General features: G+C 42.0%; 1 protein-coding gene across 1 annotated transcript; it reads right to left on the bottom strand.

Moving 5' to 3' along the window:
- Positions 1-1,976: 1,976 nt before the first annotated feature.
- On the bottom strand, positions 1,977-22,535 carry LOC146007064 (transcription factor CP2-like protein 1). The gene is made up of 15 exons (XM_083145452.1): positions 22,453-22,535; positions 21,163-21,305; positions 19,558-19,634; positions 18,145-18,250; positions 17,460-17,566; positions 17,161-17,313; positions 16,960-17,070; positions 16,021-16,115; positions 13,045-13,099; positions 11,210-11,303; positions 8,956-9,046; positions 8,758-8,834; positions 4,931-5,076; positions 3,448-3,499; positions 1,977-2,243 (listed from the first exon to the last, which is right to left on the bottom strand). The coding sequence occupies exons 1-15, from the start codon at positions 22,533-22,535 to the stop codon at positions 2,206-2,208; spliced, it is 1,428 nt and encodes a 475-aa protein (XP_083001578.1). The 3' UTR covers positions 1,977-2,205.
- Positions 22,536-22,788: the final 253 nt, after the last annotated feature.

Here is a 22,788-nt window from a genome sequence, read left to right as displayed (position 1 = left end):
GGCAGCATACAGCGTGCAGGGAGACAGTGTGCATGTTCTGTAGCACCACAGACCCCAGAAGTGCATTTTAACCCCTGAAAGCCTGCAATGTGTGCCATGTCTTGGACAAATGAGGAGGTGAGAGAGCTATTAATCATTAGAGGTGAAGATGCTTTCATAAGCCTTTTAATTTGTTTTACACAAGTAAACAGAGGCTGAAACACTAATAATCAATAATCTAATGTGAGCCTAAAAAAGGCCATTTTCAATGCTATTCTCATAGAAATGCAGGGTCATCCCGGGTTCAGTGTGAAAGGTGCCGACACGGGTTGTCCCTGCTTCAAAAGCATGTGTGAATGGGTCCCAAACCGGGAATGTCCCTGCTTGTCCCGGGAATGTAATTCCCGGGTTTGTCTGCATTTCTGGTGTGAAAGGGGTATTATTGGGTCCTGGATCTTTTGTCTTCAATCCACTCACTCACTTGCTTCAGATGTAAGTATTTAGCCGTGTTATATTGTGTTTGTAGCTTCCTAACCAACCCTGTACTCCTACCCTTAATATTGTTTTAACTATTGTCCTTTTGGGCTTTCCTATGTGTTTGTGCAATTTGTCCCCTTTGGGCCTATCTATACTTACTAAATGTGGTTAGTACCTCTTAACTGTTGCTCGTTTGGGCAAGTCACTGAAGCCATTAGCAAAGGGGAGCTGCACGTGTGCATAATAGACCATGCGCAAGAGCAGTCCTCTAAACATCGTGATGGGGCCGAACTCTATTATGTGAGGGAACCAGAATGAGCCCCTATGTCCCTTTCAAACACTCTAGTCTCCCCATTGGCCATAGTATCATTCACTAAATGTTGCTGGTTATTGACTGACTTCTTCAGTTTATTGATATGCAGTGTCCTTAGCAGTTGCATTGTTTTTAATGATTTTTTTCTCTCTGTGTTTGTCTCTTAGCGCTTCCCAATTATGGTCATTATTACCAGCTTCAGGTGTCTTGGGCTTGCTAGACAATCCTTTGTTAACTATTCTGTCACCCAAGACGCAGCGGAGCATCACCTTATCTTAGTTGGTGAATTAGATGGCACTTCTTTCACATTTGTCCATGCTCCCAATTCATCACCTCTCCATATTACATAATACATTTTTTTTTCTTCGATCTATCGGTTTACTGTTATCCCAACTTAGAAGGGGTAGAATAGTCATGGCATGAGTTTAACATCCCACTTTGGATACGCACTTCAGTAGGTCCAAACCTTCCCTCCTCATCTTTGAGTACAGTGACTGCTAGTTTGGATGCCCTACAGTTACCCCTCTCCGCATCTCTTTGATACATGATATGTGATGTAGCTTACTACTAAATACTTATTTTTTTTTCTCTCCTCCCCATGATGTGTCGATCTCATGCAGCTAATATTAGCTATTAACACTCACTCAGTACGTGGTTGGATCATTGTCCATTCACAGTAGAACTCAAATCCCCTTATCCTCATAACTTCTCCTACACATGGCATCTGGATGAGAGGCTTCTACTGGACACCACCTGATATTCTCAGCTATTTCTCTCTTAAAGTTAAGCCCCGTACACATGGTGCAATTCTAGCAAGAATTGCCAAGGATATGGTCACTGAGCAACCATATGCAGCGTGCTCCTGCGACCAGCCCTGCAATGGTCACCGGTCGCAGGACCATGCTCATGCGACCAGCGGCTTCCCGACGAACAGCTGTTGTCCCCCTGCGGCTTTCCCCAGCAGTGTCTCCTTTTCATCTCTGGTTGCTGATGAAAAGGAGACCCTGAGCAATATATTGCCAGCAATCATACTTACAGCATTTTCTAAGAAAATTTATTACAAATATTTATATACATAACTATAAATAAAAATACTTTAGATATGGAAAATCCCCCCCCCCCCCCCAAAAAAAAATAAAAAAAAATAAAAAAATTCTCATCCTCTCTGCTTTGGCAGTGCCTTCAGCCAGTTTGCACCTGTGCTAAAAGTTACTGTACATGTCTTACTCTGACAGGCTGAAATACTTAAAAGCATACTATTGACAAAAGCTGTATTTTAGAATTAGGCAAAAGTTTGCACTGTGTATTGTGTTGCTCTGAAGCTGTCTCTTGAGTCTCCATGCACTTGATACATCACTGTTGGAAGTTGTAGTGTGTCTCCTGCTTGGGATTGGTACTGGCATACAGTCTAGTTGCAATGTTGTCGTGCATCAAGGCTACCGCAGGATACAGTGATACCCATCAGGATTTTGCACTGTACAAGGAGAAAATTAAGACAATGCAGTCAGTAACTGTAGAAGAATGTGGCTTCTCTTTTCAGAGCTTGTGGTGACCTGTCACTAACGTATGGGGGGCGATTCAATTGTTTATCGCACCTGATCTCCCATCTAAAGTGACAGGCAGTCTGTTGGGTGCCACCTAGTGGCAGCCATGGAGAGAAACAAATTAATTCTGCCAATAGTCTGAGATATTGTGAGTGGAGATTAGATTCTATATTTTCGCTTCTAGAAGGTGTTAGATAAATTACAGGCAGAATTTGATTGCTTGCTATAAGCAACATCTCCACTTATAAAAACCCGCACTTTAGTAAATATGACCCTCACTGTTAAACAGGATGTTTAACAAAATTCCCTTGCACTGCAATCTATGAGTTGTGCTTTTGCCGCAGAGAGCTGTAGGATGCTATTGCACATTATTCGTACATTTTTGCACGTATATATTCATGACCTATAGAACTGGTATGACATTAATTCATTGTGCTGTGTAATTGAGCATAGGACTAGGAACCTTTCACGTCAACCCCTGCTGTCACAGGATCTGCAGCTCACAGCAACAGGTAATACAATTTTCAGCATTCCAAAGGGATGTGTGCAACCAGAGATAGGTGAAGTTTACGATCTCCAAAATCAAGAGGGTAGGTTCAAACTCTGTGCACTCTTAAGCCCCGTAAACATGGGGCGATGGGGGAGCCGGTGCTGAGCGGACTGCTTAAGCACACATCGCTTAGCACACAACGCTACACACCTGTGCTGAGCAGCGTTTTGCTTATGCCAATAGGCAAAACACTGCGATCTGAGCAGGAAAGACAGTGCATGCATTGCACATGGTTTTGTCCATTTTGAGAACAAATTTGCCCTGTGCTCATGTCTGAATAAGGCCCATGGTACGCAAGTTATGGGTGTGTACATCAATCAACTGGTATTAGTGTCACTGGTGGCTAAGAGGCAGCATAGTGGTTCAGGATGCAACCACAGCCCCATTGTGACTGGGCCACATCTTTTTTCCCAGTTCTGCAACGTCAAGCTGTGGGAGGTATGGCTTGTTCTCATTGTACGTTTGGTATTGTGTGTAGATATACCTTATATATATATATATCATGTGTGAGCCTGTTCGGAGACCATACTTATTTTCTAGTGAGGAATGTGTATGTTCGGGAAGATGCATGTCACATGACTCACATTTTTGAAGTGTAGCAGTAAAGCAAGATTCATCAGGCATATTCCTCACCATCTGGGAACAAAGATGCACATTAGAGTTGAAGAACACTTGCCAAGCTTGCATAAAATCTGTGTATGATCTAATATCAACAACAAACTTTTGGATTATAATAAATCACTATAAATATTAAAAGGACAGAAAATAGAACTTACTTTAGAGCCAAATCCAGCTCCTCTTTCCGTTTTGTATTTCTAATTTCAGACTTATGCACCTAAGACATGTGCACTCACTACATCATGTGACTGGATACATAAAGCTTGCCAATATGAGGACCCTGGTGGAAAGGCGCTGTGATGTTGGCAGGTATAAAATGCTAATTGTAAGCATTTTCTGTCCACCAGCGGTACACTTAACAGGTTCATCATCATATTTTCTATTGTACTGTCAATTGGGTGTAAAGTGCGGTAAGTGCCATTTGCAGACGTCATAGCGCCTGTCGGTCTATAAACATTATAGTAAGTGATATAGGAGTATATTCTGAGCTGTTGTGACTCATCTCTGCCTATTTCCATATTCTTCTAAGGTGGAAGCAAGGTGGACAGATTGGTCTTCTTGTGAAATAGGAAGCTTGGTGGTAGTTTGCAATATGATTTCACAGAACCATGCTACCTTCTGGGAGTGTTTTGGGTCTGGTGCTTACTTGTGCTGACTTCTCCTGTCCTTATCATGGGGCTGGTTCACATTCAAATGCTAATTATGGCAGTTACGGCTGCTTGTGTAACATTAGTGGGTGGCAGGGTTTCCACTTCTACATTATCCACCACATTAGTTGAAGGGAAAATTGCAAGTGCCACTGAGTCAGCCACATAATGGTTTGGAAGTGATACTGGTAAGTGTAAATACTACATAATGGGGCAGATGTATTAAGCCTTAACAAGAGATAAATGCAAGGGTGATAAGGAGAGATAAACGTCCAGCCAATCAGCTCTTTACTGACTTTTTTCAAACACAAGCTGTAGCATGGAAGTTAGCAGGTGATTCGCTGGCTGTTTATCTATCTTTATCACCCTTGGATTTATCTCTTGTTAAAGCTTAATACATCTGCCCCATTATTCTATAACTTGTCTATAGTTAGTAAGGGCAATGCTTTTTGTACTGCTTATGTGTCTGAGTCACACTGTGCATGCATCACAATAGATTTCCAAAGTCTGTTGCCGTGTCTGGGGTGTGTTTGCTTCTGCCCTTACAATGGCTCCAGTTGCTTCCTTCAGAAAGACAATCATATGGTTGCTCAGATAATCGATGGTGCAACTAAATTGCTTTTTCTGGTGCCTCATTTTACACAAACGGCTGATCTCATATGCCACCAGTGGGCATCTCAATACAAAATCCAGCAACTGCAATATTAGCATTTTTTTTTTTTTTTGTGCAAAACCACCGTGTATGGGAGCACAGGAGCGACAAAAGTTGCTTCCTCCCCTGAATCAGGTCCTGCAAACTTACCATGTCACTCAACAATATAAGGATCCCATGTGGGCCAGTCCTGGAGATCCGCAAGATGTGGTTTGCTGGGACAGTGAACAGGTCTGCTAGCTTACTGGTCAGCTCACCTGCAGTCACATCCTCCAGGTATACCTCTTGATACAGTGCTGTGAAGGGAAAAGGAGAGGAGTCATGTGACTATAAGGTCTTCAACACTTCCTCAACATACAAGATTGGGAATTTCCAAGTCTCTGGCGCAAAGGATTGAAAACGATGGATCTGGAGGTTTTCAGGGATCTCCACAGTTCTCAATTAGGAATTTCTCAAAAAAAAACAAAGAAAGAGGATATCGGTATTGATACTGACTATTCAAGAATCAAGTATGGATCACAGGGAGGAGATGAATAGATGGGCGTACCCCACTCACGGTAAGTAGCTCTATGTACAGGTACGTAGCGGTTTCTTTGCCTTTGTCTCTCCTTCTTTCTTCTTTCTTTTTCCTTCTTTCTTTCTTTCTTCTTCTTTTGTTTTCTTTAATTTCTTGAACCGGATGTTATTACACTCAGTGGTTTATGTGAAAAATGTGGAAGTAGAGAATCAGGGTTAGTGCATTTGGTCAGAAGTTTCTCTAAACACCCCGTGCAAGTGGGAAGTGGTGAAGCTCGTACCTTACTCACCCGAAAGAAGAGTAAGATACTTATATAAAGGTATCTTTATAGGTGTATATAACCAAGGGAAGAATAAAAGTGCGTACCGCACTTACGTGTCTTTACGATTAGTATCCACCCGTAGCGTGTGCTTGGCTTGAGATATAGGTTCCGATGTCACCGTCGGGACCAATTTTTCTCAGTAGGGGTGTACATAGGTAGGTAAAAAAATAATACAATATAAGTGGGTGAACTAAAATATTAAATAACCTCTATATAGAGAGGATGAGTGATAAGAAGAAGATCCCTTCAACATAGAGAGAGGTACTGGTAGCGTACCGTGACTCACACTGTGATGTGTGGATAAATTCCCATAAAGGTTTCTTTTTTGAAGGAGAAGTTTTCACCGCTTATAGTGTTTATATATAAATCACATATGTACCCTATAGATTTTCACTGAGCAAAAGATATGCGTACCAGAACTTACAATGAAGTAAGTATATTTCCACCTATCACGGTTTCTTTTGCTCACAATGGAGATCCCCAAAAATATTCTTAGCCGAAAAGAATGTTTTCTTTTTTGAGTAAAAAAGTTTCTTTATTGTACATGGAAAAAATTCATAAAAAAATCCTCCATCCCAACAATGGAAGGATCTGGTACAAGTCCCAAATGTAGCAGCAAAAATTACAAAAAGATCCCAAAAAATACCGAAAAAAATAAATATAATTTAAAAATACATACAGAGTCCAAAATGTCCGGAGTTAGATGAAGGTAGTGATGGCTGCTCACACTCCACAGAAATAGTCGACGCGTTTCGGTGTCCAAGAGCACCTTTTTTTATTTTTTTCGGTATTTTTTGGGATCTTTTTGTAATTTTTGCTGCTACATTTGGGACTTGTACCAGATCCTTCCATTGTTGGGATGGAGGATTTTTTTATGAATTTTTTCCATGTACAATAAAGAAACTTTTTTACTCAAAAAAGAAAACATTCTTTTCGGCTAAGAATATTTTTGGGGATCTCCATTGTGAGCAAAAGAAACCGTGATAGGTGGAAATATACTTACTTCATTGTAAGTTCTGGTACGCATATCTTTTGCTCAGTGAAAATCTATAGGGTACATATGTGATTTATATATAAACACTATAAGCGGTGAAAACTTCTCCTTCAAAAAAGAAACCTTTATGGGAATTTATCCACACATCACAGTGTGAGTCACGGTACGCTACCAGTACCTCTCTCTATGTTGAAGGGATCTTCTTCTTATCACTCATCCTCTCTATATAGAGGTTATTTAATATTTTAGTTCACCCACTTATATTGTATTATTTTTTTACCTACCTATGTACACCCCAACTGAGAAAAATTGGTCCCGACGGTGACATCGGAACCTATATCTCAAGCCAAGCACACGCTACGGGTGGATACTAATCGTAAAGACACGTAAGTGCGGTACGCACTTTTATTCTTCCCTTGGTTATATACACCTATAAAGATACCTTTATATAAGTATCTTACTCTTCTTTCGGGTGAGTAAGGTACGAGCTTAACCACTTCCCACTTGCACGGGGTGTTTAGAGAAACTTCTGACCAAATGCACTAACCCTGATTCTCTACTTCCACATTTTTCACATAAACCACTGAGTGTAATAACATCCGGTTCAAGAAATTAAAGAAAACAAAAGAAGATGAAAGAAAGAAAGAAGGAAAAAGAAAGAAGAAAGAAGGAGAGACAAAGGCAAAGAAACCGCTACGTACCTGTACATAGAGCTACTTACCGTGAGTGGGGTACGCCCATCTATTCATCTCCTCCCTGTGATCCATACTTGATTCTTGAATAGTCAGTATCAATACCGATATCCTCTTTCTTTGTTTTTTTTTGAGAAATTCCTAATTGAGAACTGTGGAGATCCCTGAAAACCTCCAGATCCATCGTTTTCAATCCTTTGCGCCAGAGACTTGGAAATTCCCAATCTTGTATGTTGTGTAATTTTGTTGGTTATTTGGTGATAACCGGGTAAAGTACATATCCTCAGGCAGCATTGCGCCTTCATAGGTCTTATCCTAAACCTTGTTTGCTAGCTTCAACACTTCCTGTTCTAGTCTCTCATCTCCAGTGGTTTTCTGTGTCACTGTTGTTTCTGCTGCTATCATACACATTTAGAAATGTGTTTGATAACTAAAATAACATAATTAAAACATCCTCAATTTTAATTAATTCTGTTGGGAGTAGGGACATCAAATGGCCAATAAGGCAATCAATGCTACCCCTTTGGGGTGAGGGGTCAGGTGTTATATAATTGTCAAGGGACCTATAAGAAATATGTTCTATTTACTGCCTGATTATGGCTACATTTTTTTTTTTATTATTTTTGATATTCATGTTCCATTTTTCATTCAATTTCTCTATTTTACTAAATGTTTGCTGTGGCACATATAACCCTCTGGCCCCATGGTTTGGAAATGTGATATGTGCCTGAAGCTTCAAAAGTTCCCTTGATTCTTAAAATGTAAAGCCTTAGATCACATTATAGGACCAGAGCTTTGGAATAATGAACTGATGTAGCCAAGGGGCAAGGTAATCTACAGATGCCAAGTCTCTGCCATCAACCTCATAGCTACACTGGTAATATCATAGCTGATATTGGTCAAATATTGCAGCATACAGTATATGGACCTAAAGGATCATGATAAATTATACTGAATATATATTAATTAACTGAGTTATTGAGCATGTTTACAATGTTAGGTTTGAATAGGCATCTGTCGCCCAAACTCTTTGGTTGCTTGGGCCAAAGATCTGTTCATTGTGAAGTTTGGTCGTTTCTGGTGACCATGAGATATATAACTGATAGTGAGACTGATGACCTAACCTCAACCTCCCCTCCAGCAGCCTCACCCTAACATCATCCTCCCACAGCCGAACCCCTTCCCCCCCCCCCCCCTTTGCAGGCCAATCCTAACCTCCCCTACTGCACCCTAATCTTAATCTCCTCTCCTGCACTTTAGCCTTAATTTACCCCATCCATGCAGCCTAACCTTAATTCTCCAAATAGGGCTTAACCCCAAAACTGTTATTTACCTCCAGGGTGACAGTATTTTGACCGCATCCCTTTATAATGTGAAAGGTTCCTCCCTGCTGTTCTACAATTCACACATAGTCACATAATACTGTTACACAGTCTTTGCTATAATAGTTACCATTGTCATCAGAAGTATTTTGGTTCTTCCCCAAGGACTCTGTACAGATATATAATGTAAGACGAGGACGCACAGACCTGTGGATAAAGATATAGAGTCAAATGTTGGTTCCCAAACATCCCATATACACAGAGATGATATACATCTTCTGCAGATTCTTGTATGTTATAGTGGACTCCTAGTGCTGAATATACACACCTTGCTGCCAGTGCGTGAGACAGGCGGATGCCATCTGCTACACCACAGATCTGCGTAAGGTCCCTGCGAGACAGCTTCAAGAGATCCGCCCCTGAATATAAAGCTACTAGTTAATACTCCTCTGCTTGATTAATTCGTGCACAATAATCACAAACACAAAACACAATATACTACTGTACATCTCTGATATTCTATTGTTCACGGTACAGATAGCCGTTGGTCTTACTAAGGGCATGTACAGTATATTGCTGTCGCATTAACATTGGGGGTACAAGAATTAGACGTAGTTCTGTAAACCACTCTGTGGTAACCTACGTATGGTTGTCATTAAGACTTCATGACATCCGGACCTGTGCCAGCTTGCTATACAGAGTATGTGTCGGCCAACCTGCTACACAGAACCAACAAGGACAAACGCGGGTAATGATTCCCAATTTCTTTCTTACAATGGAGATATGTGACTGATACAATGTCTATGGCAGGCTGATTGGGACCAGGAGGCATTACTGGAAATCATTGTCACTGCTACCCCAGAGCCTGTAGACATTTCCCTTACTCACTTAACTACCTAATCTTTTCCCCAAAACTGTCCCCCCTCCCCCCAAAAAATAAAATTATAATTATATATATATTTGGTATTAAGCGGATTTCATAATCCAATTATACTGACTAAGGGCCAGATTCTCTAAGCTTCAAAAGTGATAAAATGGAGAGTGATAAACAACCATCCAATCAGTTCCTGCCTGACATTTTTCAAACAGTCTGTGACATGGCAGGTAGGAGCTGATTGGCTGGCTGTTTATCACTCTCCATTTTATCACTTTTGAAGCTTAGAGAATCTGGCCCGAAGTATTAAATAGTTTTTATTTAAAATAATCTGATCACATGAAAAAATTGTTTTATACAGTTCCAAATGATGTTAGCTGGAATATTATTTCCCTGCAGTTGCTGTTTAGGCTCCTATGACATAGACAGATCAAATGTGACCATGCCCAGCTTAGCCAGGCATCGGGGTAAGGTATGATTTGGCAATAATGCTCCCAGACCACATGTTGCCCACCATTACACAACATTATACTAAAACTGTAATAAGCAGTGGGAATCGTGGTGTCATTATGGGAGGATGTTAGAGCGATTTATGAAAGGGTGAGGTGGTACATACAATTTGTTTAATTTATACTGCCAAGAATTTATAGGGATAATTCTAAGTCTGACACAAAATCGCCTGATTTACTACCTTATGCTAATACAAGTTTCTGTAGGGTTAATGCGAGGAAAAATATGGCTGGATAAATCTACTTGAACCAATGAACGCAACCTTCATAAGTGTATGCAGTGATCTGCTCACTCAGCAATTTTGTAGTTCTCACAGATTACTTACCGTATATACTCGAGTATAAGTCGACCCGAATATAAGCCGAGGCACCAAATTATACAACAAAAAACTGGGAAAACTTATTGACTCAAGTGGGACCCTCACTTGAGTATAAGCTGAGGGGGGCTTTTTCAGCATAAAAAATGTTCTGAAAAAGTAGGCTTATACTCGAGTATATATGGTATGTATATATGGACTCTGCAAAATGGTGCTTGACACATATTAATCTAGTCAATCTTATCACTAGATGACCAGCCAAGTCTGTTTGTGAGCTGCTTTTATTCTTTATATTAAAATCAAAAATATTTCACTTAGGTAGGTAACAAACCAGAAGATGTTGGAGAACTTCTAAAGGCCCATACACACTGGGCGACTTTGAGCTGAAAGTCGCTCAAAACAGCAGGTTTGAGCGGCTTTCAGCTCAAAGCTGCCCAGTGTGTAATTCCCCGGTGGTGAGTGCTGCTGCGTGCTCCTGCAACATCGCCGGGAAAGCTGTTCATCTGCTAGTAATATCAGCAGATGAGTGGCGTTGAGGGCAGCTTTGCATAGCTCTTTGCTATGCAATGCTGTCCTCCCCCCTCCGTCGGCACCGGGCCGGGGGAAAGCCGCTCAGTGTGTATGCACTGAGCAGCTTTCCCCCCAGTGATGAATGCGATCATCGCTGTCCATACACGCTGGGCATTGTTACCCAGTGTGTATGGACCTTAAGAGCTCTCCTATAACCTCTTTCATCCATAAATAATTTTCAAATGTCTCTGACGAGGGGCACAGACATAAGTATGTGTCTCTCTGCCTTTTAATTTGTAACACAGGCCAATAAATGGACAAGATGTGGTTCACAATAGTGACAGATAACACTCAAAATGGGCACCCCAGTACCTGTGAAATTGTAAAATGTCCGGCAGTAATTGGAGAAGCGATTTCTGAGCAGCCATTGCTGAGTGTCACTGATGGAGGCAGTAGGACTAAGACTCTGTGGAGACAGACAGCCTAAACATAAGACACCATTTATGTCATAATTGTACTACATTTGTCCTTTTTATTTATTCTTTTAGCTCAGTTCTCTGAAAGCCATGAACAGTCTATTTCACTCTGTAAATATATTGGAACAATATTAGAAGAACAATATATTCTCTTCTGGTTTTTTTGCATTTCTAAAATGTGTATACAAATGTTAGCACCCATTGTATGTTCATAGCGAATACTATTTCCTTGCAAATTTGATTTGTTTTCTGCTGAAATGTTATGCATCTTTTAGCATGCCAACTCTTATGCCCTTTATGCTAATTTGTCTGAATCCTTAAGGCCCATACACACTAGAAGATTATCTTTCCAATCTGGCTGGTTGGAATGAAAATCTGAAATTTTTGGGAGCAAATGACAATTGACCATTTGCTCCTAAACATGGAAAACAGACACAAGGATATGAAAGACTAAATATATTGGTGAATTGGTGAATTTCCCTTGAGCTGATCATGAAAGACATTGTGCATCTACTCTGAATGATGGGTGCAAATGGCATGGGCAATATTGGCAGATTGAACTGCCTGTCCGGAAAATGTCAATATCTTTAACAATGTGCGTGGGCGTGCATTGTTAAAGATATTAGGCATGCACACTAGAAGATATTGCCACCAATATCATTCAGAAGCTCCTTTCTGAACGAGATTGATGCAATATCTTCTAGTGTGTATGGGCCTTTATGCAGGTGACTGATTTTGTCCATTTTCCAGTGTTTGGGAGAAAAAGGTCAATTGTAATTTGTTCCCAGAAATGATCAGATTTTCATTCCAACCAGCCAGTCATGACATCATGCGGGGGATGCAGCGGAGCGACATCGGAGGCGGGGGAGGAGGCAGCCTTGCTCGACCTGATTAACCCGTTCACAGTACATTGGGTACTTGTGTATTTTGGCGGCGCCCATCGCATCGCATACCATAACGCATACGATGGTATGCGATGCGACGCGATGTCGTACGATAGTGCACGATGGCATACAATTTTGAAATTGTATGCCATTGTACATGGCATACGATGCGATGCGATTGAACATTGTATAAGCACCCTAATGGGATACCTGTGAAGCCCGCGAAGGGACGCGTTTACCTGTGAAGGTATTCGCGTCCCCTCGCGGGGCTTGCTGCACTCGCCACGCTTCGGGCACGGTGGCTCGCTGCGCTCGCCACACTATACTATTCTCAACTCCACGCCGACGTGGATAGTGGGGGTATGAAAAGGTCGTAGGACGCGTACCGCCGCCCCTCGCGGGCTCGCTGCGCTCGCCACGCTTCGGGTTCACGTTTATAGTGGGGGGGGGGGGTGGCGTGGGGGTGCATTTAACATTGTAAGCACCCATTTGGGTGCTTAAAAGCACCCTTTAGGGTGCTTATATGATTTTTGGTCGTATAGGGGGTCAAAATCGCGTCGCATCGTATGCCATCTGGTGCATGGCATGCGATGCGATGTGTCCGTCGTACGACGGACATCGGGGGCGCTGCCAAAATACACAAGTACCGTACATTGCACAGCAACCCGGCAGTGAACAGGTAAGAACCCTGCTTTTTTACTGGTTCGTAATGCTGGGTTGCTGGACCTGGTAAACCCTTTCAGATTGCACTTATTATTGGGTCAAATCAGCACAAACTCGGTAATTAGGTGCAATCTGAAAGGGGAAATATTGTTATTTGTGCTTGGTATTAAATATAACTACTCACCTCCCCTACACATTCTGTAGAGCTGTCTGAAGCACATACTGGAGATGTACAGATCCTGGGGTAGAAACATATGGAACAGCTTGTTAATCACATGGATGGAAAAGGCCAAACGATGAGTTTGTTTTTGAGCTGTTTACATAAATGAATATTACATTCAATACGTCTTAACGTATAGAAAAGTACAAATCAAAACAAAATACATATATCTGAATATACATTTCTATGTCAATATCACCTACACCTTGACAAAGGGGCATCTGCCCCGAAACGTTGGTTGTTATACTTTTGAATACAGAGTTTCATCACAAGTCCCAGGAGTGCCAGTTTCTTTTTTCCATTTGTTATATATATATATATATACATGTCCGGTTATGGAATAATAATTACAATGTCTCAATAGCTTAGCAGCAAATATAGAAACAACCAGCACCAGTCCGTTATGAAAAATGCAAAAAAGCTTTAATGAAGCATACAGGCTTCAACTGGGAATAGCAGAAACAGCTTATGATAAAGAACAACCCATTAGGCAGTAATATACATATCTGATAACAGTCCCATTCTGGACAGCCGTTTCGGTGCATCGGCACCTTTTGTCACAGAATTCTGACCAGGTAAGTATGAAAAAAAGATGGTACTTGTGTAATAGCACGGCGCCCACTACGGTATTTGCTTAGTGGGCTATTCTGCGTAGTGAAATCACATTGCGCATTACATGGCACACGGCACACAAACAGGCCATGCGATGTGATGCGCGATGCGATTTCACTGCGCTAGCATACGTATGCATAGTGAAATCGCATCACATCGCATGGCACGTTTTCGTGCCGTGCGATTAATGCGATGTAATACATAAAGTATTACAATATGTACGGAACAGCACTGTGTATACCACATTATATACAGTACAGCCCTGGATACACTACAATATCTACAGAACAAGACTGTATATACCACAATATATAATGAACAGCACTAGATACAGTATACTGCAATATATACAGTACAGCACTGGATACACTATTTTTATAGCGTGTGATGCCATGCAATGGGATTTAGGCCAACCCCACTATCCACTCCAGCTCCAAGTGTGCCAAACTCACGTGTTACGTGTCCTCCTGACCTTTCTATACCCCCACCACCCACGTCGGCGTGGAGTTGATTTTATAAAGTGTGGTGAGCGGAGACGGAATACATGTAAAGTAATCTGCATCCCCTTGCGGGGCTCGCTGCGCTTGCCACGCTTCGGACTCGGTGGCTCGCTGCGCTCGTCACACTTAATAAAATCAACTCCACGCCGACGTGGATAGTGGGGTTATGAAAAGGTCAGGAGGAGGCGTAACGCGTCCCCTCGCCACGCTTCGGGCTGGTGTGGATAGTTGGGGGGTTTTAGGAACACATTCACAGCTGCCATATCATACAGCTGATACAGTAATTGCAACATGAGTAAACTGTTAACTTGAATTTACGTAATAATTAAGAATTATAACATTAAGTAATTACAATAATAAAAATTCAACAAGAATAAACACATGAATAATATAAATTAATGAAAGAGTCACTCTTCACAGTCTGCATTATGGTTAAACGCATTATCAGCACCCAGAGTCTTCTGCCAGATAAATTCCTGCAGGTAGGAGTCTAAATGCTGGCGCGCGGTGCCTCTTTGGCGCTTGTTGCGCCATTTACATGACCCCCAAAGGCGCTCCATGTTCTGGGTGTGAACACCTGTCTCCGGGTCGACAAAATGAAATTGATGATTCACACGAGCATGGTGATATCCTGCCTGCTCCAGCTGCTCCGTATGATAGGCACGCCAGCAATCCAAGTAAATCGTTGTCCCCAGTTCAATAAATTGATTCATTGCGGCCATCAGAGCACTGGCGTCATGTTTTTGGACAGGAGTAACAAAGCACTCACCAGTGTCTCTTGAAATGCCTCCGAATATCCACTGCTGAGGCAGCATCCGTCCAACATTGCTTTTCCTTTGGACAAACAGCCTCTCGTCTACTTCGACGATCTTACCGGGACCGCCAATACACCATTGGGGCTGTCCAGGCCTCCCTCATCAAATTGTTATAGAGGGCCGCTGTTTTATTGCACAACTGCAGGTGTCGCTCACAGTAACTGATAGTTGTCAGCTCCTCCGCCCAGGAATAAATTCAGGAAGGATAAACGGCACCCCGAGAACCAATGTGCCGCTCTGAGGCTCACCTTCTGCCGGCAAGATTTCATATGGCAGCGCCACATGCACTCTTTGATAGATAAGCGCATTGGGTGCCCGGTCACACAATTTTGTGTTACTTGCAACAAATGGTGCTGCTGGAAGAACACAACTGCCTCCTCCTCTGTCTTTGGCAAGGTGAACATTGTGACACTTTCTGCAGCCATTAATGACACTTCTCCTTCACCTCTCACTGATGCAGCCATTCCTGTCACTTCTTCAGCTCTGACTGAATCTGTCAGGGAGCGGGAACTCTACTTCTGACTGACTACGCTATTTACGCAGCTGATTCTGACAGCGCCGCTACACTAATTACGTAACGGGCGCCGTGCTAATATACAAGTAACATATTAACTAGTGAGATCGCACGGCACAAAAAAGGACCATGCGATGTGATGCGATTTCAGTACGCTAGTGCACATATGCTAATTGGGCACCCTGCTAATACACAAGTACCAAAAATATATATATATTCCAAGATCCGAAAAAATCCCTTATCCAAAATGCATGTGGTCCTGAGTATTTCGGATAAGGGATACTCAACCTGTGTATGTATGTATGTATGTATGAATGTGCTAAGCCTTGAAAAGTGATAAAATGGAGAGTGATAAACCACCAACTCCTACCTGTAATTTTTCAAACACAGCCTGTGACATGGCAGTTAGAGGTGATTGGCTGTTGGTTCATCACGCAGTCTCCATTTTATCACTTTTCAAGCTTAGTACATCTGGCCCATAGTACTTTATTTCCCTTACCGCTCTGGGGTGGGCACCTTGAAGGTACGAGATGAGCACAGGCTGGGGGTGTTGCTTGGGCTCTGTGATACATCAATGTCTGGCCAAGGGGTGCACTGCGAAATAAAACCAACGTGATATTATAAGAAAAAGCAATCTTGGATTATTACATATATTCTAGAAGTCATTGTTGCTCTCATTCCACATTTAGGGAAAGTTCCTGTCTTTAGTACATGTCTTTATTTACAAGTGTGCTACTACTAGAGAATAACCTTTTTATCCTATGAGGATTTACTGTTTAAGACCGATCATTGCATACAAATGTTGCATGATATCAGCAAAACTACATGTAAAAACCATCTGTCTGTGATATGTCTGGATCGCTTAGAAGTTAAGCACAAATCACTCCATGTGTACACCCCACAGAGGCAGAACTCTGGGAGGCAATGGAGTCATCTACCGCCGGGCTCCTGTCCCAAGGGGGCACCTCTCCACCCCCTGGAAGTTTAAATCAGTTATTTAAAAGCCAACGATATTGCTTCTGTGGCTGAGTTCTGAAATATATATGTGTTCTCTATCTATCTATCCGAACAGAAATATATATTTTATATAAGGTTATATAGGGTTGTGTGTGTGTGTGTGTGTGTGTGTGTGGGGGGGGGGGGGGGGGGGGGGCACATATATATATCTTGCCTCCGGGCAACTGGAACGAACTTACGCCACTGACACCCCATATGGATGGCAATGTGCGGTGCCATGCATCGCCATCCCTGGTTAGTTCATTGCACGCAGTCAAAATCTAATTAGATTGCTTAGCACTAATGGTTATGTGTGTATAGGCGATTCAGACCCCGAGAAATTGCTTAAGACCCATAGCCGAGCACACATCTCATGTGGATGTGTGAAGGATAGTACTGTATGAAGACATGTGCTGAGTAATTACTAGTATAGGTACAGTACCTCTGTAAGGACAGTGCTCTCACAAGGTGGCTGGTACTTCTCACGTTCTAGGGCTGAGCGCTTTTCTACCTTCTCGCGATCTGTTTTTTGCTTGCGATCTGCTCCTTTGGGCTGAGAAAGATGAGTACAGTGACGGGATGGTAGAAGAAAGTGTAGTTTGCCTACAACTGTTGGAGAGCTACAATTGTTGCATGCAAGTACCTTGAACACCTTAATTTGACAGCTACATGAATAAAGATGATCTGTAAAGTTTCCTTGGGAATCTGACTTGTATGTGTCCACCTGAATCCGGAAGGGGGCTCCCTTCTCCCCCCCATTCTTTCTTTGCGTGAACTCTGTACTAATGCAATGAACCTGAAATAGAGAGAGCAGAATTTGGTTTTGTCTTAATTAGCCCTCACATGCAGATTATCAGCTTCGATAAACAAGTCACCAGGATCATCATCATCATCATCATCATCATCATCTCAAATCCTGATAAACAGCAGCCTCCTCCTCACCTGTATAAAAGCTGATGTTCTTTTGTTGGGATCCCACAGGAATTCAATTATGTTCAAGGCACTGGGATTTACCAGAGGTTCCATCACTCCCACAGACAACGGGACATCTGAAATGAAGCATAAGTCAGTGTCAGATTCTCAATGACAGTATTTTACATTTATACATAATGAAGACTGAGTTATATTTACCCCCTTCTCAAAGCCACCTACTGCTTTCTCTTGGATGCATAAAAATTGTATAAAACCATCATAGCATGTCACATATTTCCAATTATTATATGTATACTATAAGGGTACTTGTGTAGTTTCACGGCGCCAGCTGCTGCGGGCTCGGTGGCTCGCTACGCTCGCCACGCTATTTAAAATCAACTCCATGCCAACATGGATAGTGGAGGTATGAACTATCCATGTTGGCATGGAGTTAAGTTACTTTTTTGGACATATTTCGTGGCGAGCGTACACCCGGAAGTAGCACGGCGCCATGAAGTTACACAAGTACCACTATAAGTATTCCAACTAGAATAATTGCATCAGAATAAATAAAGAAAACGAGGGCTGTAATATCACAAATAATATAACAATGCCTCCAAAATAACTGAAATTGTCCATCTTACGTTTCAGCCAGATTTTATTGCACAAAAATGTGATACTTCTCCTTAAAGTGGTGAGACCGGGTCGAGCGTACCTATATCCAGGATTCTGTCTCCAGGGTGGCTCAGCTGCCAGCTCCCTAGCTGCTGTCTCTCACTATACTGCAGACGTCGGTCGTGAAAAACCACTCGTATCACACTCTGCACAAGACATAGTGACTGATAAATATGCAGGACATGAAGTTGTACCATACCAGGCATACTCATTTTATATTTATCTGTGAATCCAAGGGTGTAGCCAGGTGTTTGTGCACAATTAGTACAAAGCTTCTGTAAATATTTAACCCATAAACCCCTTAAAAATTAGTACATGTTCTGTGCTTAATATTAAATATCCCCCAGCATTGCACTTTTTACATTTGACGGCCCCTCTTCAGCATCTATACCCTGAACTCATTGCCGCCCATCACTATTTATTATACCTGTGGGCAGGGCCTGATTAACCAATAGGATGATTAGGCTGGGATGGGAGTACTTTCTGGTGCCACTGGAGTTGGGGACAAAAAAGGACTCGTGAGATCTCCCTCGGAAACTGTGGGAGCAGCGGTGCCTGCTGGGATATCTGCCGACATCAAGGCAGGGACGCTGTGAAGCATAGATCCTGTGAGAGCCGCAGCTAGCTCCACTGTCTACACTGTGATTGATGCCACTGATGCCTTTGCCAGCACTGCTAGGGCATAAGTGGTCATATAAATGGAGCTGAGGCCCACGGCTGTTACAGATTATTAGCTGAATATGAGCAAAAAAATTGGTGGTGGGGCAGGGGGCACATCTGTATTAGTCTAGGGTGGCTGTAACTGCTAATCAGACCCTGCCTGTGGGGAAATGAAAGGTTTGAAGCATGCATTTCACTGTATGTCAGAGGAGAGTTAAGGCCCCCATACACTTATGCGACTTCTCACAGAGAGAAGTCGCATTAGATTATCCTTGAACCGCCCAGGAGCTTCCCGGGTGACAGGATCACATGCAATATATCAGATGCTGTCCTTTTGGATGTGATATACAACATGTTATATCATTCACCACTGCCAAAGGCTATCCGATTCCATATATCATTCGTGCAGCATGTCCGATCTCTGACTGATCCAATGGGCACGGGATCGGTTGTCAAAAACAAGCAATTTGGCCAGTTTTCACCCAATTTCTTGGCCCAATTTGATGTAATCGGGTGAAAAGTGGCCAAATCGCACTAGTGTATGGCCAGCTTTACAGAAATTGTAGCAGCACAAAACAAAAAGTTCGACAGCATGCACAGCCCCCAAATGTGTTCATAAAGCGTCTCAACCGCCATCTATTCCATATACTGAACAGTGATATCCTGTCACGTGCCACGTGGATAGAACAGCTGATTACATGTATGATCAATTTTGTTTATATCTGCCAACAGCTGAAACATAGCTACAGGATTCTATAGAATCAGGTTGGAAAAGGGATACAAGTACACCGACCTTTAGTAGCCGACGACCTTCAGGTATTTCACAGGTCCCTTTCCAGTTACTTAACATGCGAATCTCATAGGACTGACCTGCAGTCAAAACACACAATGCAGAAAAGGCATCAGATATCACAAAGAAGTAATAGGTAGAGCAGTGGCAAATGAAATAGAGCTATTGTATACAAAATATGCTGTTCAGATCACAGGATGAAATATAAACAAAGGTGACAATGATGGGATATATGGTAGAAGTACATGTGAGTAATGTGTTCTACTTATTAACTAATGTGTATGTGCCCTTGTTCAGATTGTATTTGCTTTCCTGTTCGTTTCCCAAGTTACTGGAACTGGTTCTAACAGGATGATGCAGCACCAGAGAGCAATCAGTTATGTAGGATAACTCAGTAAGGAGTTAATGATGTTAATAGTGACTATAAGGTACGTGCATCATCTTAAATCACTGAGCAATCGCAGCTGTGGTAGAACTGCAAGTCCAAATATCGCCAACAAGCCTAGAACTTAAGGTGCGTACACACGGGGCAATATGATCGCTGGCAATATATTGCTAGCAATATATTGCTCAGCAATCATATTGCCCCGTGTCCCGTTTTCATCTGCGACCAGAGATGGTCGCAGATGAAAATTTAAACACTGCTGGGTGAAGAGGCAGGGGATGTCGCTGGTCGGAGGAGCATGTTCCTCCGACCAGCGACCATTCAGGGGCTGAAAATGGGAGCGCGCACCCAGCGATTTATCGCTGGTGCACGCTCCAATCACTGGCAATATGGTCGCTCAGCGACCATATTCCCAGCGATTTCAGCCCCTATCGCCCCCGTGTGTACACAGCATTACACTTCCAGAACAATTGAATAGCTCCATGTTGCCTAGGCCTGGTTTAATTAATGACATTATTTGCAGTGACTTTGGGTGAGATTTAATAGGATGAGAGATTCAGAAAGTGAGAGATTTGGTAAGAAATCTCCAGTTTTTTTAAAGCGGCAATCATTTACACTGCAAAATCAAACTGGTTTTGCAGTGTAAATGATTGCCGCTTTAAAAAAACTAGAGATTTCTTACCAAATCTCTCACTTTCTGAATCTCTCATTCTATTAAATCTCACCCATTGTATCAGTTCTGGTCTTGCTTTCACAGGAGATTTCCACCTTCAGATGAATTTAATTTATTCGTATATACACATACTGACAGCCCAGCAGCTCTGTGCAAAAGTAGCAGCCATCAATAAAGAAAAAAAAAAACATTGTGCCCATGGCTACTATTCCCCGTCCATCCACTTGGGTGTCCCATTAATGTTAAAAACATTCTATATTGGTTATAGAACATTGATGGCTTAGAATCATGGATGACCATCCCTAGACAGGGGATAACTGTTCTAGTAAGAGAGGTCTAACAGAATGCAGAGCTCCAGTTTTTCAATGTATCATTCTGACATCAATGTTTCATACTGTATGCCCCATAATTCCTCATATGGTATAAAATATATGATCAGTATGTACACGACAAAGGGAAGTAAGGTGATTTTGCCAGTTCAAATCCAGTCTTATTGGTTTGAGCAATATATGATTTTCTTTAGTGTGTAATGTTAGAGAGGGATAATTACCCTGGTTGAGGTATGTGAGGGTCTCCTCATGCAATTTCACAGCAGGGGAGCTGGGCACACATAAAACACACTGGAAGACTGGGCACAGAGGGGTAAGTATTGGCTGGTCCTCCTGCTTCAGGAAAGGCAGTGGTATAGGCTCCCTGGAAGTAATATACACCAACAGTGAGTATGATACAGCAGGAGAGAATCATTTTAGACAGGAATGAGAATGTTTCACATACTGTATTGGCCCTTATTCTGGTTCACTCGCAAAGGCAAATTCCTTCTCAAATGGATAACACCATGTGCACTGCAGGGGGGCAGATGTAACATGTGCAGAGAGAATTAGATTTGTGTGGGGTTTTACTTCGAAGTGAAATCTACATTGCAGTGTAAAAATAAAGCAGTCAGTATTTTCCCTGCACAGAAACAAAATAACTCCCCCAAATGTAACTCTCTCTGCATATGTTGGGGGAAATTTACTAAGATGTGTATTTCACATGGGATGTTGCTATGGGCAACCAATCAGATGCTATCTTTTATCTTCTAGAAGGTGCTAAAATAATGAGAAGTAGTTTCTGATTGGTTGCCCATAGCAACATCCCAAGTGAAATACAACTCACATCTTAGTAAATTCCCCCGTTACATCTGCCCCACCTGCAATGCACATGGTTTTGTTCATTTGAGAAGGAATTTGCCATTGCGAGTGAACCAGAATAAGGGCCATTGTACAATTTTTGATATTATAATGTAACAGTAGTAAGAAACACGAAACAGTAATTCATTTATGCAATTTCCCCTAGTCCATGACTAATCCCATATAAGAAGAATACACTGGGATGTTAAAATAAAATAGGCACTTTAATGTCTATACTGGGTTTCTGTTTTCTCCTCCTGTTCGCTCAGCATTTCGCTTTCATATATGACAATATTAACATGTTCCATATAATTCTACTGAAGAAAACTACTCATCATGCACCTTGGAGACTCCATTATTTATTTATGTATGTATGTATGAGTCAGATTGCTGCACCTGTCACATATGCAAGCCCAATTGCAAACTCAGAGTTAAGAATAGAACATTCTGGTAAAAATGTATTATGCTGTCTTATGGATAGTGTATATCAAAGTTCTCCTTTGAATATGATCAGTGACCGTATGCATATCTTACATGTAACACCTTAAAAACAATCCAATCTATTCGCTGCTATCACCTAATTATGCTATTTGCAAAGTAATACCACAGCACCCAGCACTTCTACCCCTGTGAGCCCCTCCTCCCCATTTTAGCCCTGTAGAGGGTCTTACCTGTAGATAGTATTAGGTGAGCTTTGGTAATGATCAGCAGGAGTGGGCCAGTAATGCTCAGGTTGGCTGTGCCAGAACAGCATTGTAACTTCTTATTTGTACAATGGATCTAAGATGTGTGAGAGAGAGGACATTCACAGAACAAAACTGTTCTTATAGAGCAGATAGATGATATGAAAGCCTTGGTCATTGGCTGAACCTTACCTGTAATCACAGATTGCCTGGCTATAATTGGCTGACTTGCTACGAGCCTGCCCTGTGCTCAAGGAGAGTGTGTAAAAGTGTCTATGTGTGTATATATACACAAACCTAGAGGCATCCCTCAGAAGTTGCTGT

This window comes from Crinia signifera, chromosome 6, assembly GCF_055691185.1.
Source record: "Crinia signifera chromosome 6, ASM5569118v1, whole genome shotgun sequence".
NCBI lineage: Eukaryota > Metazoa > Chordata > Amphibia > Anura > Myobatrachidae > Crinia > Crinia signifera.
The sequence above is the reverse complement of the archived record's forward strand: the minus strand, read 5'-3'. Positions and strand labels throughout refer to the sequence as shown.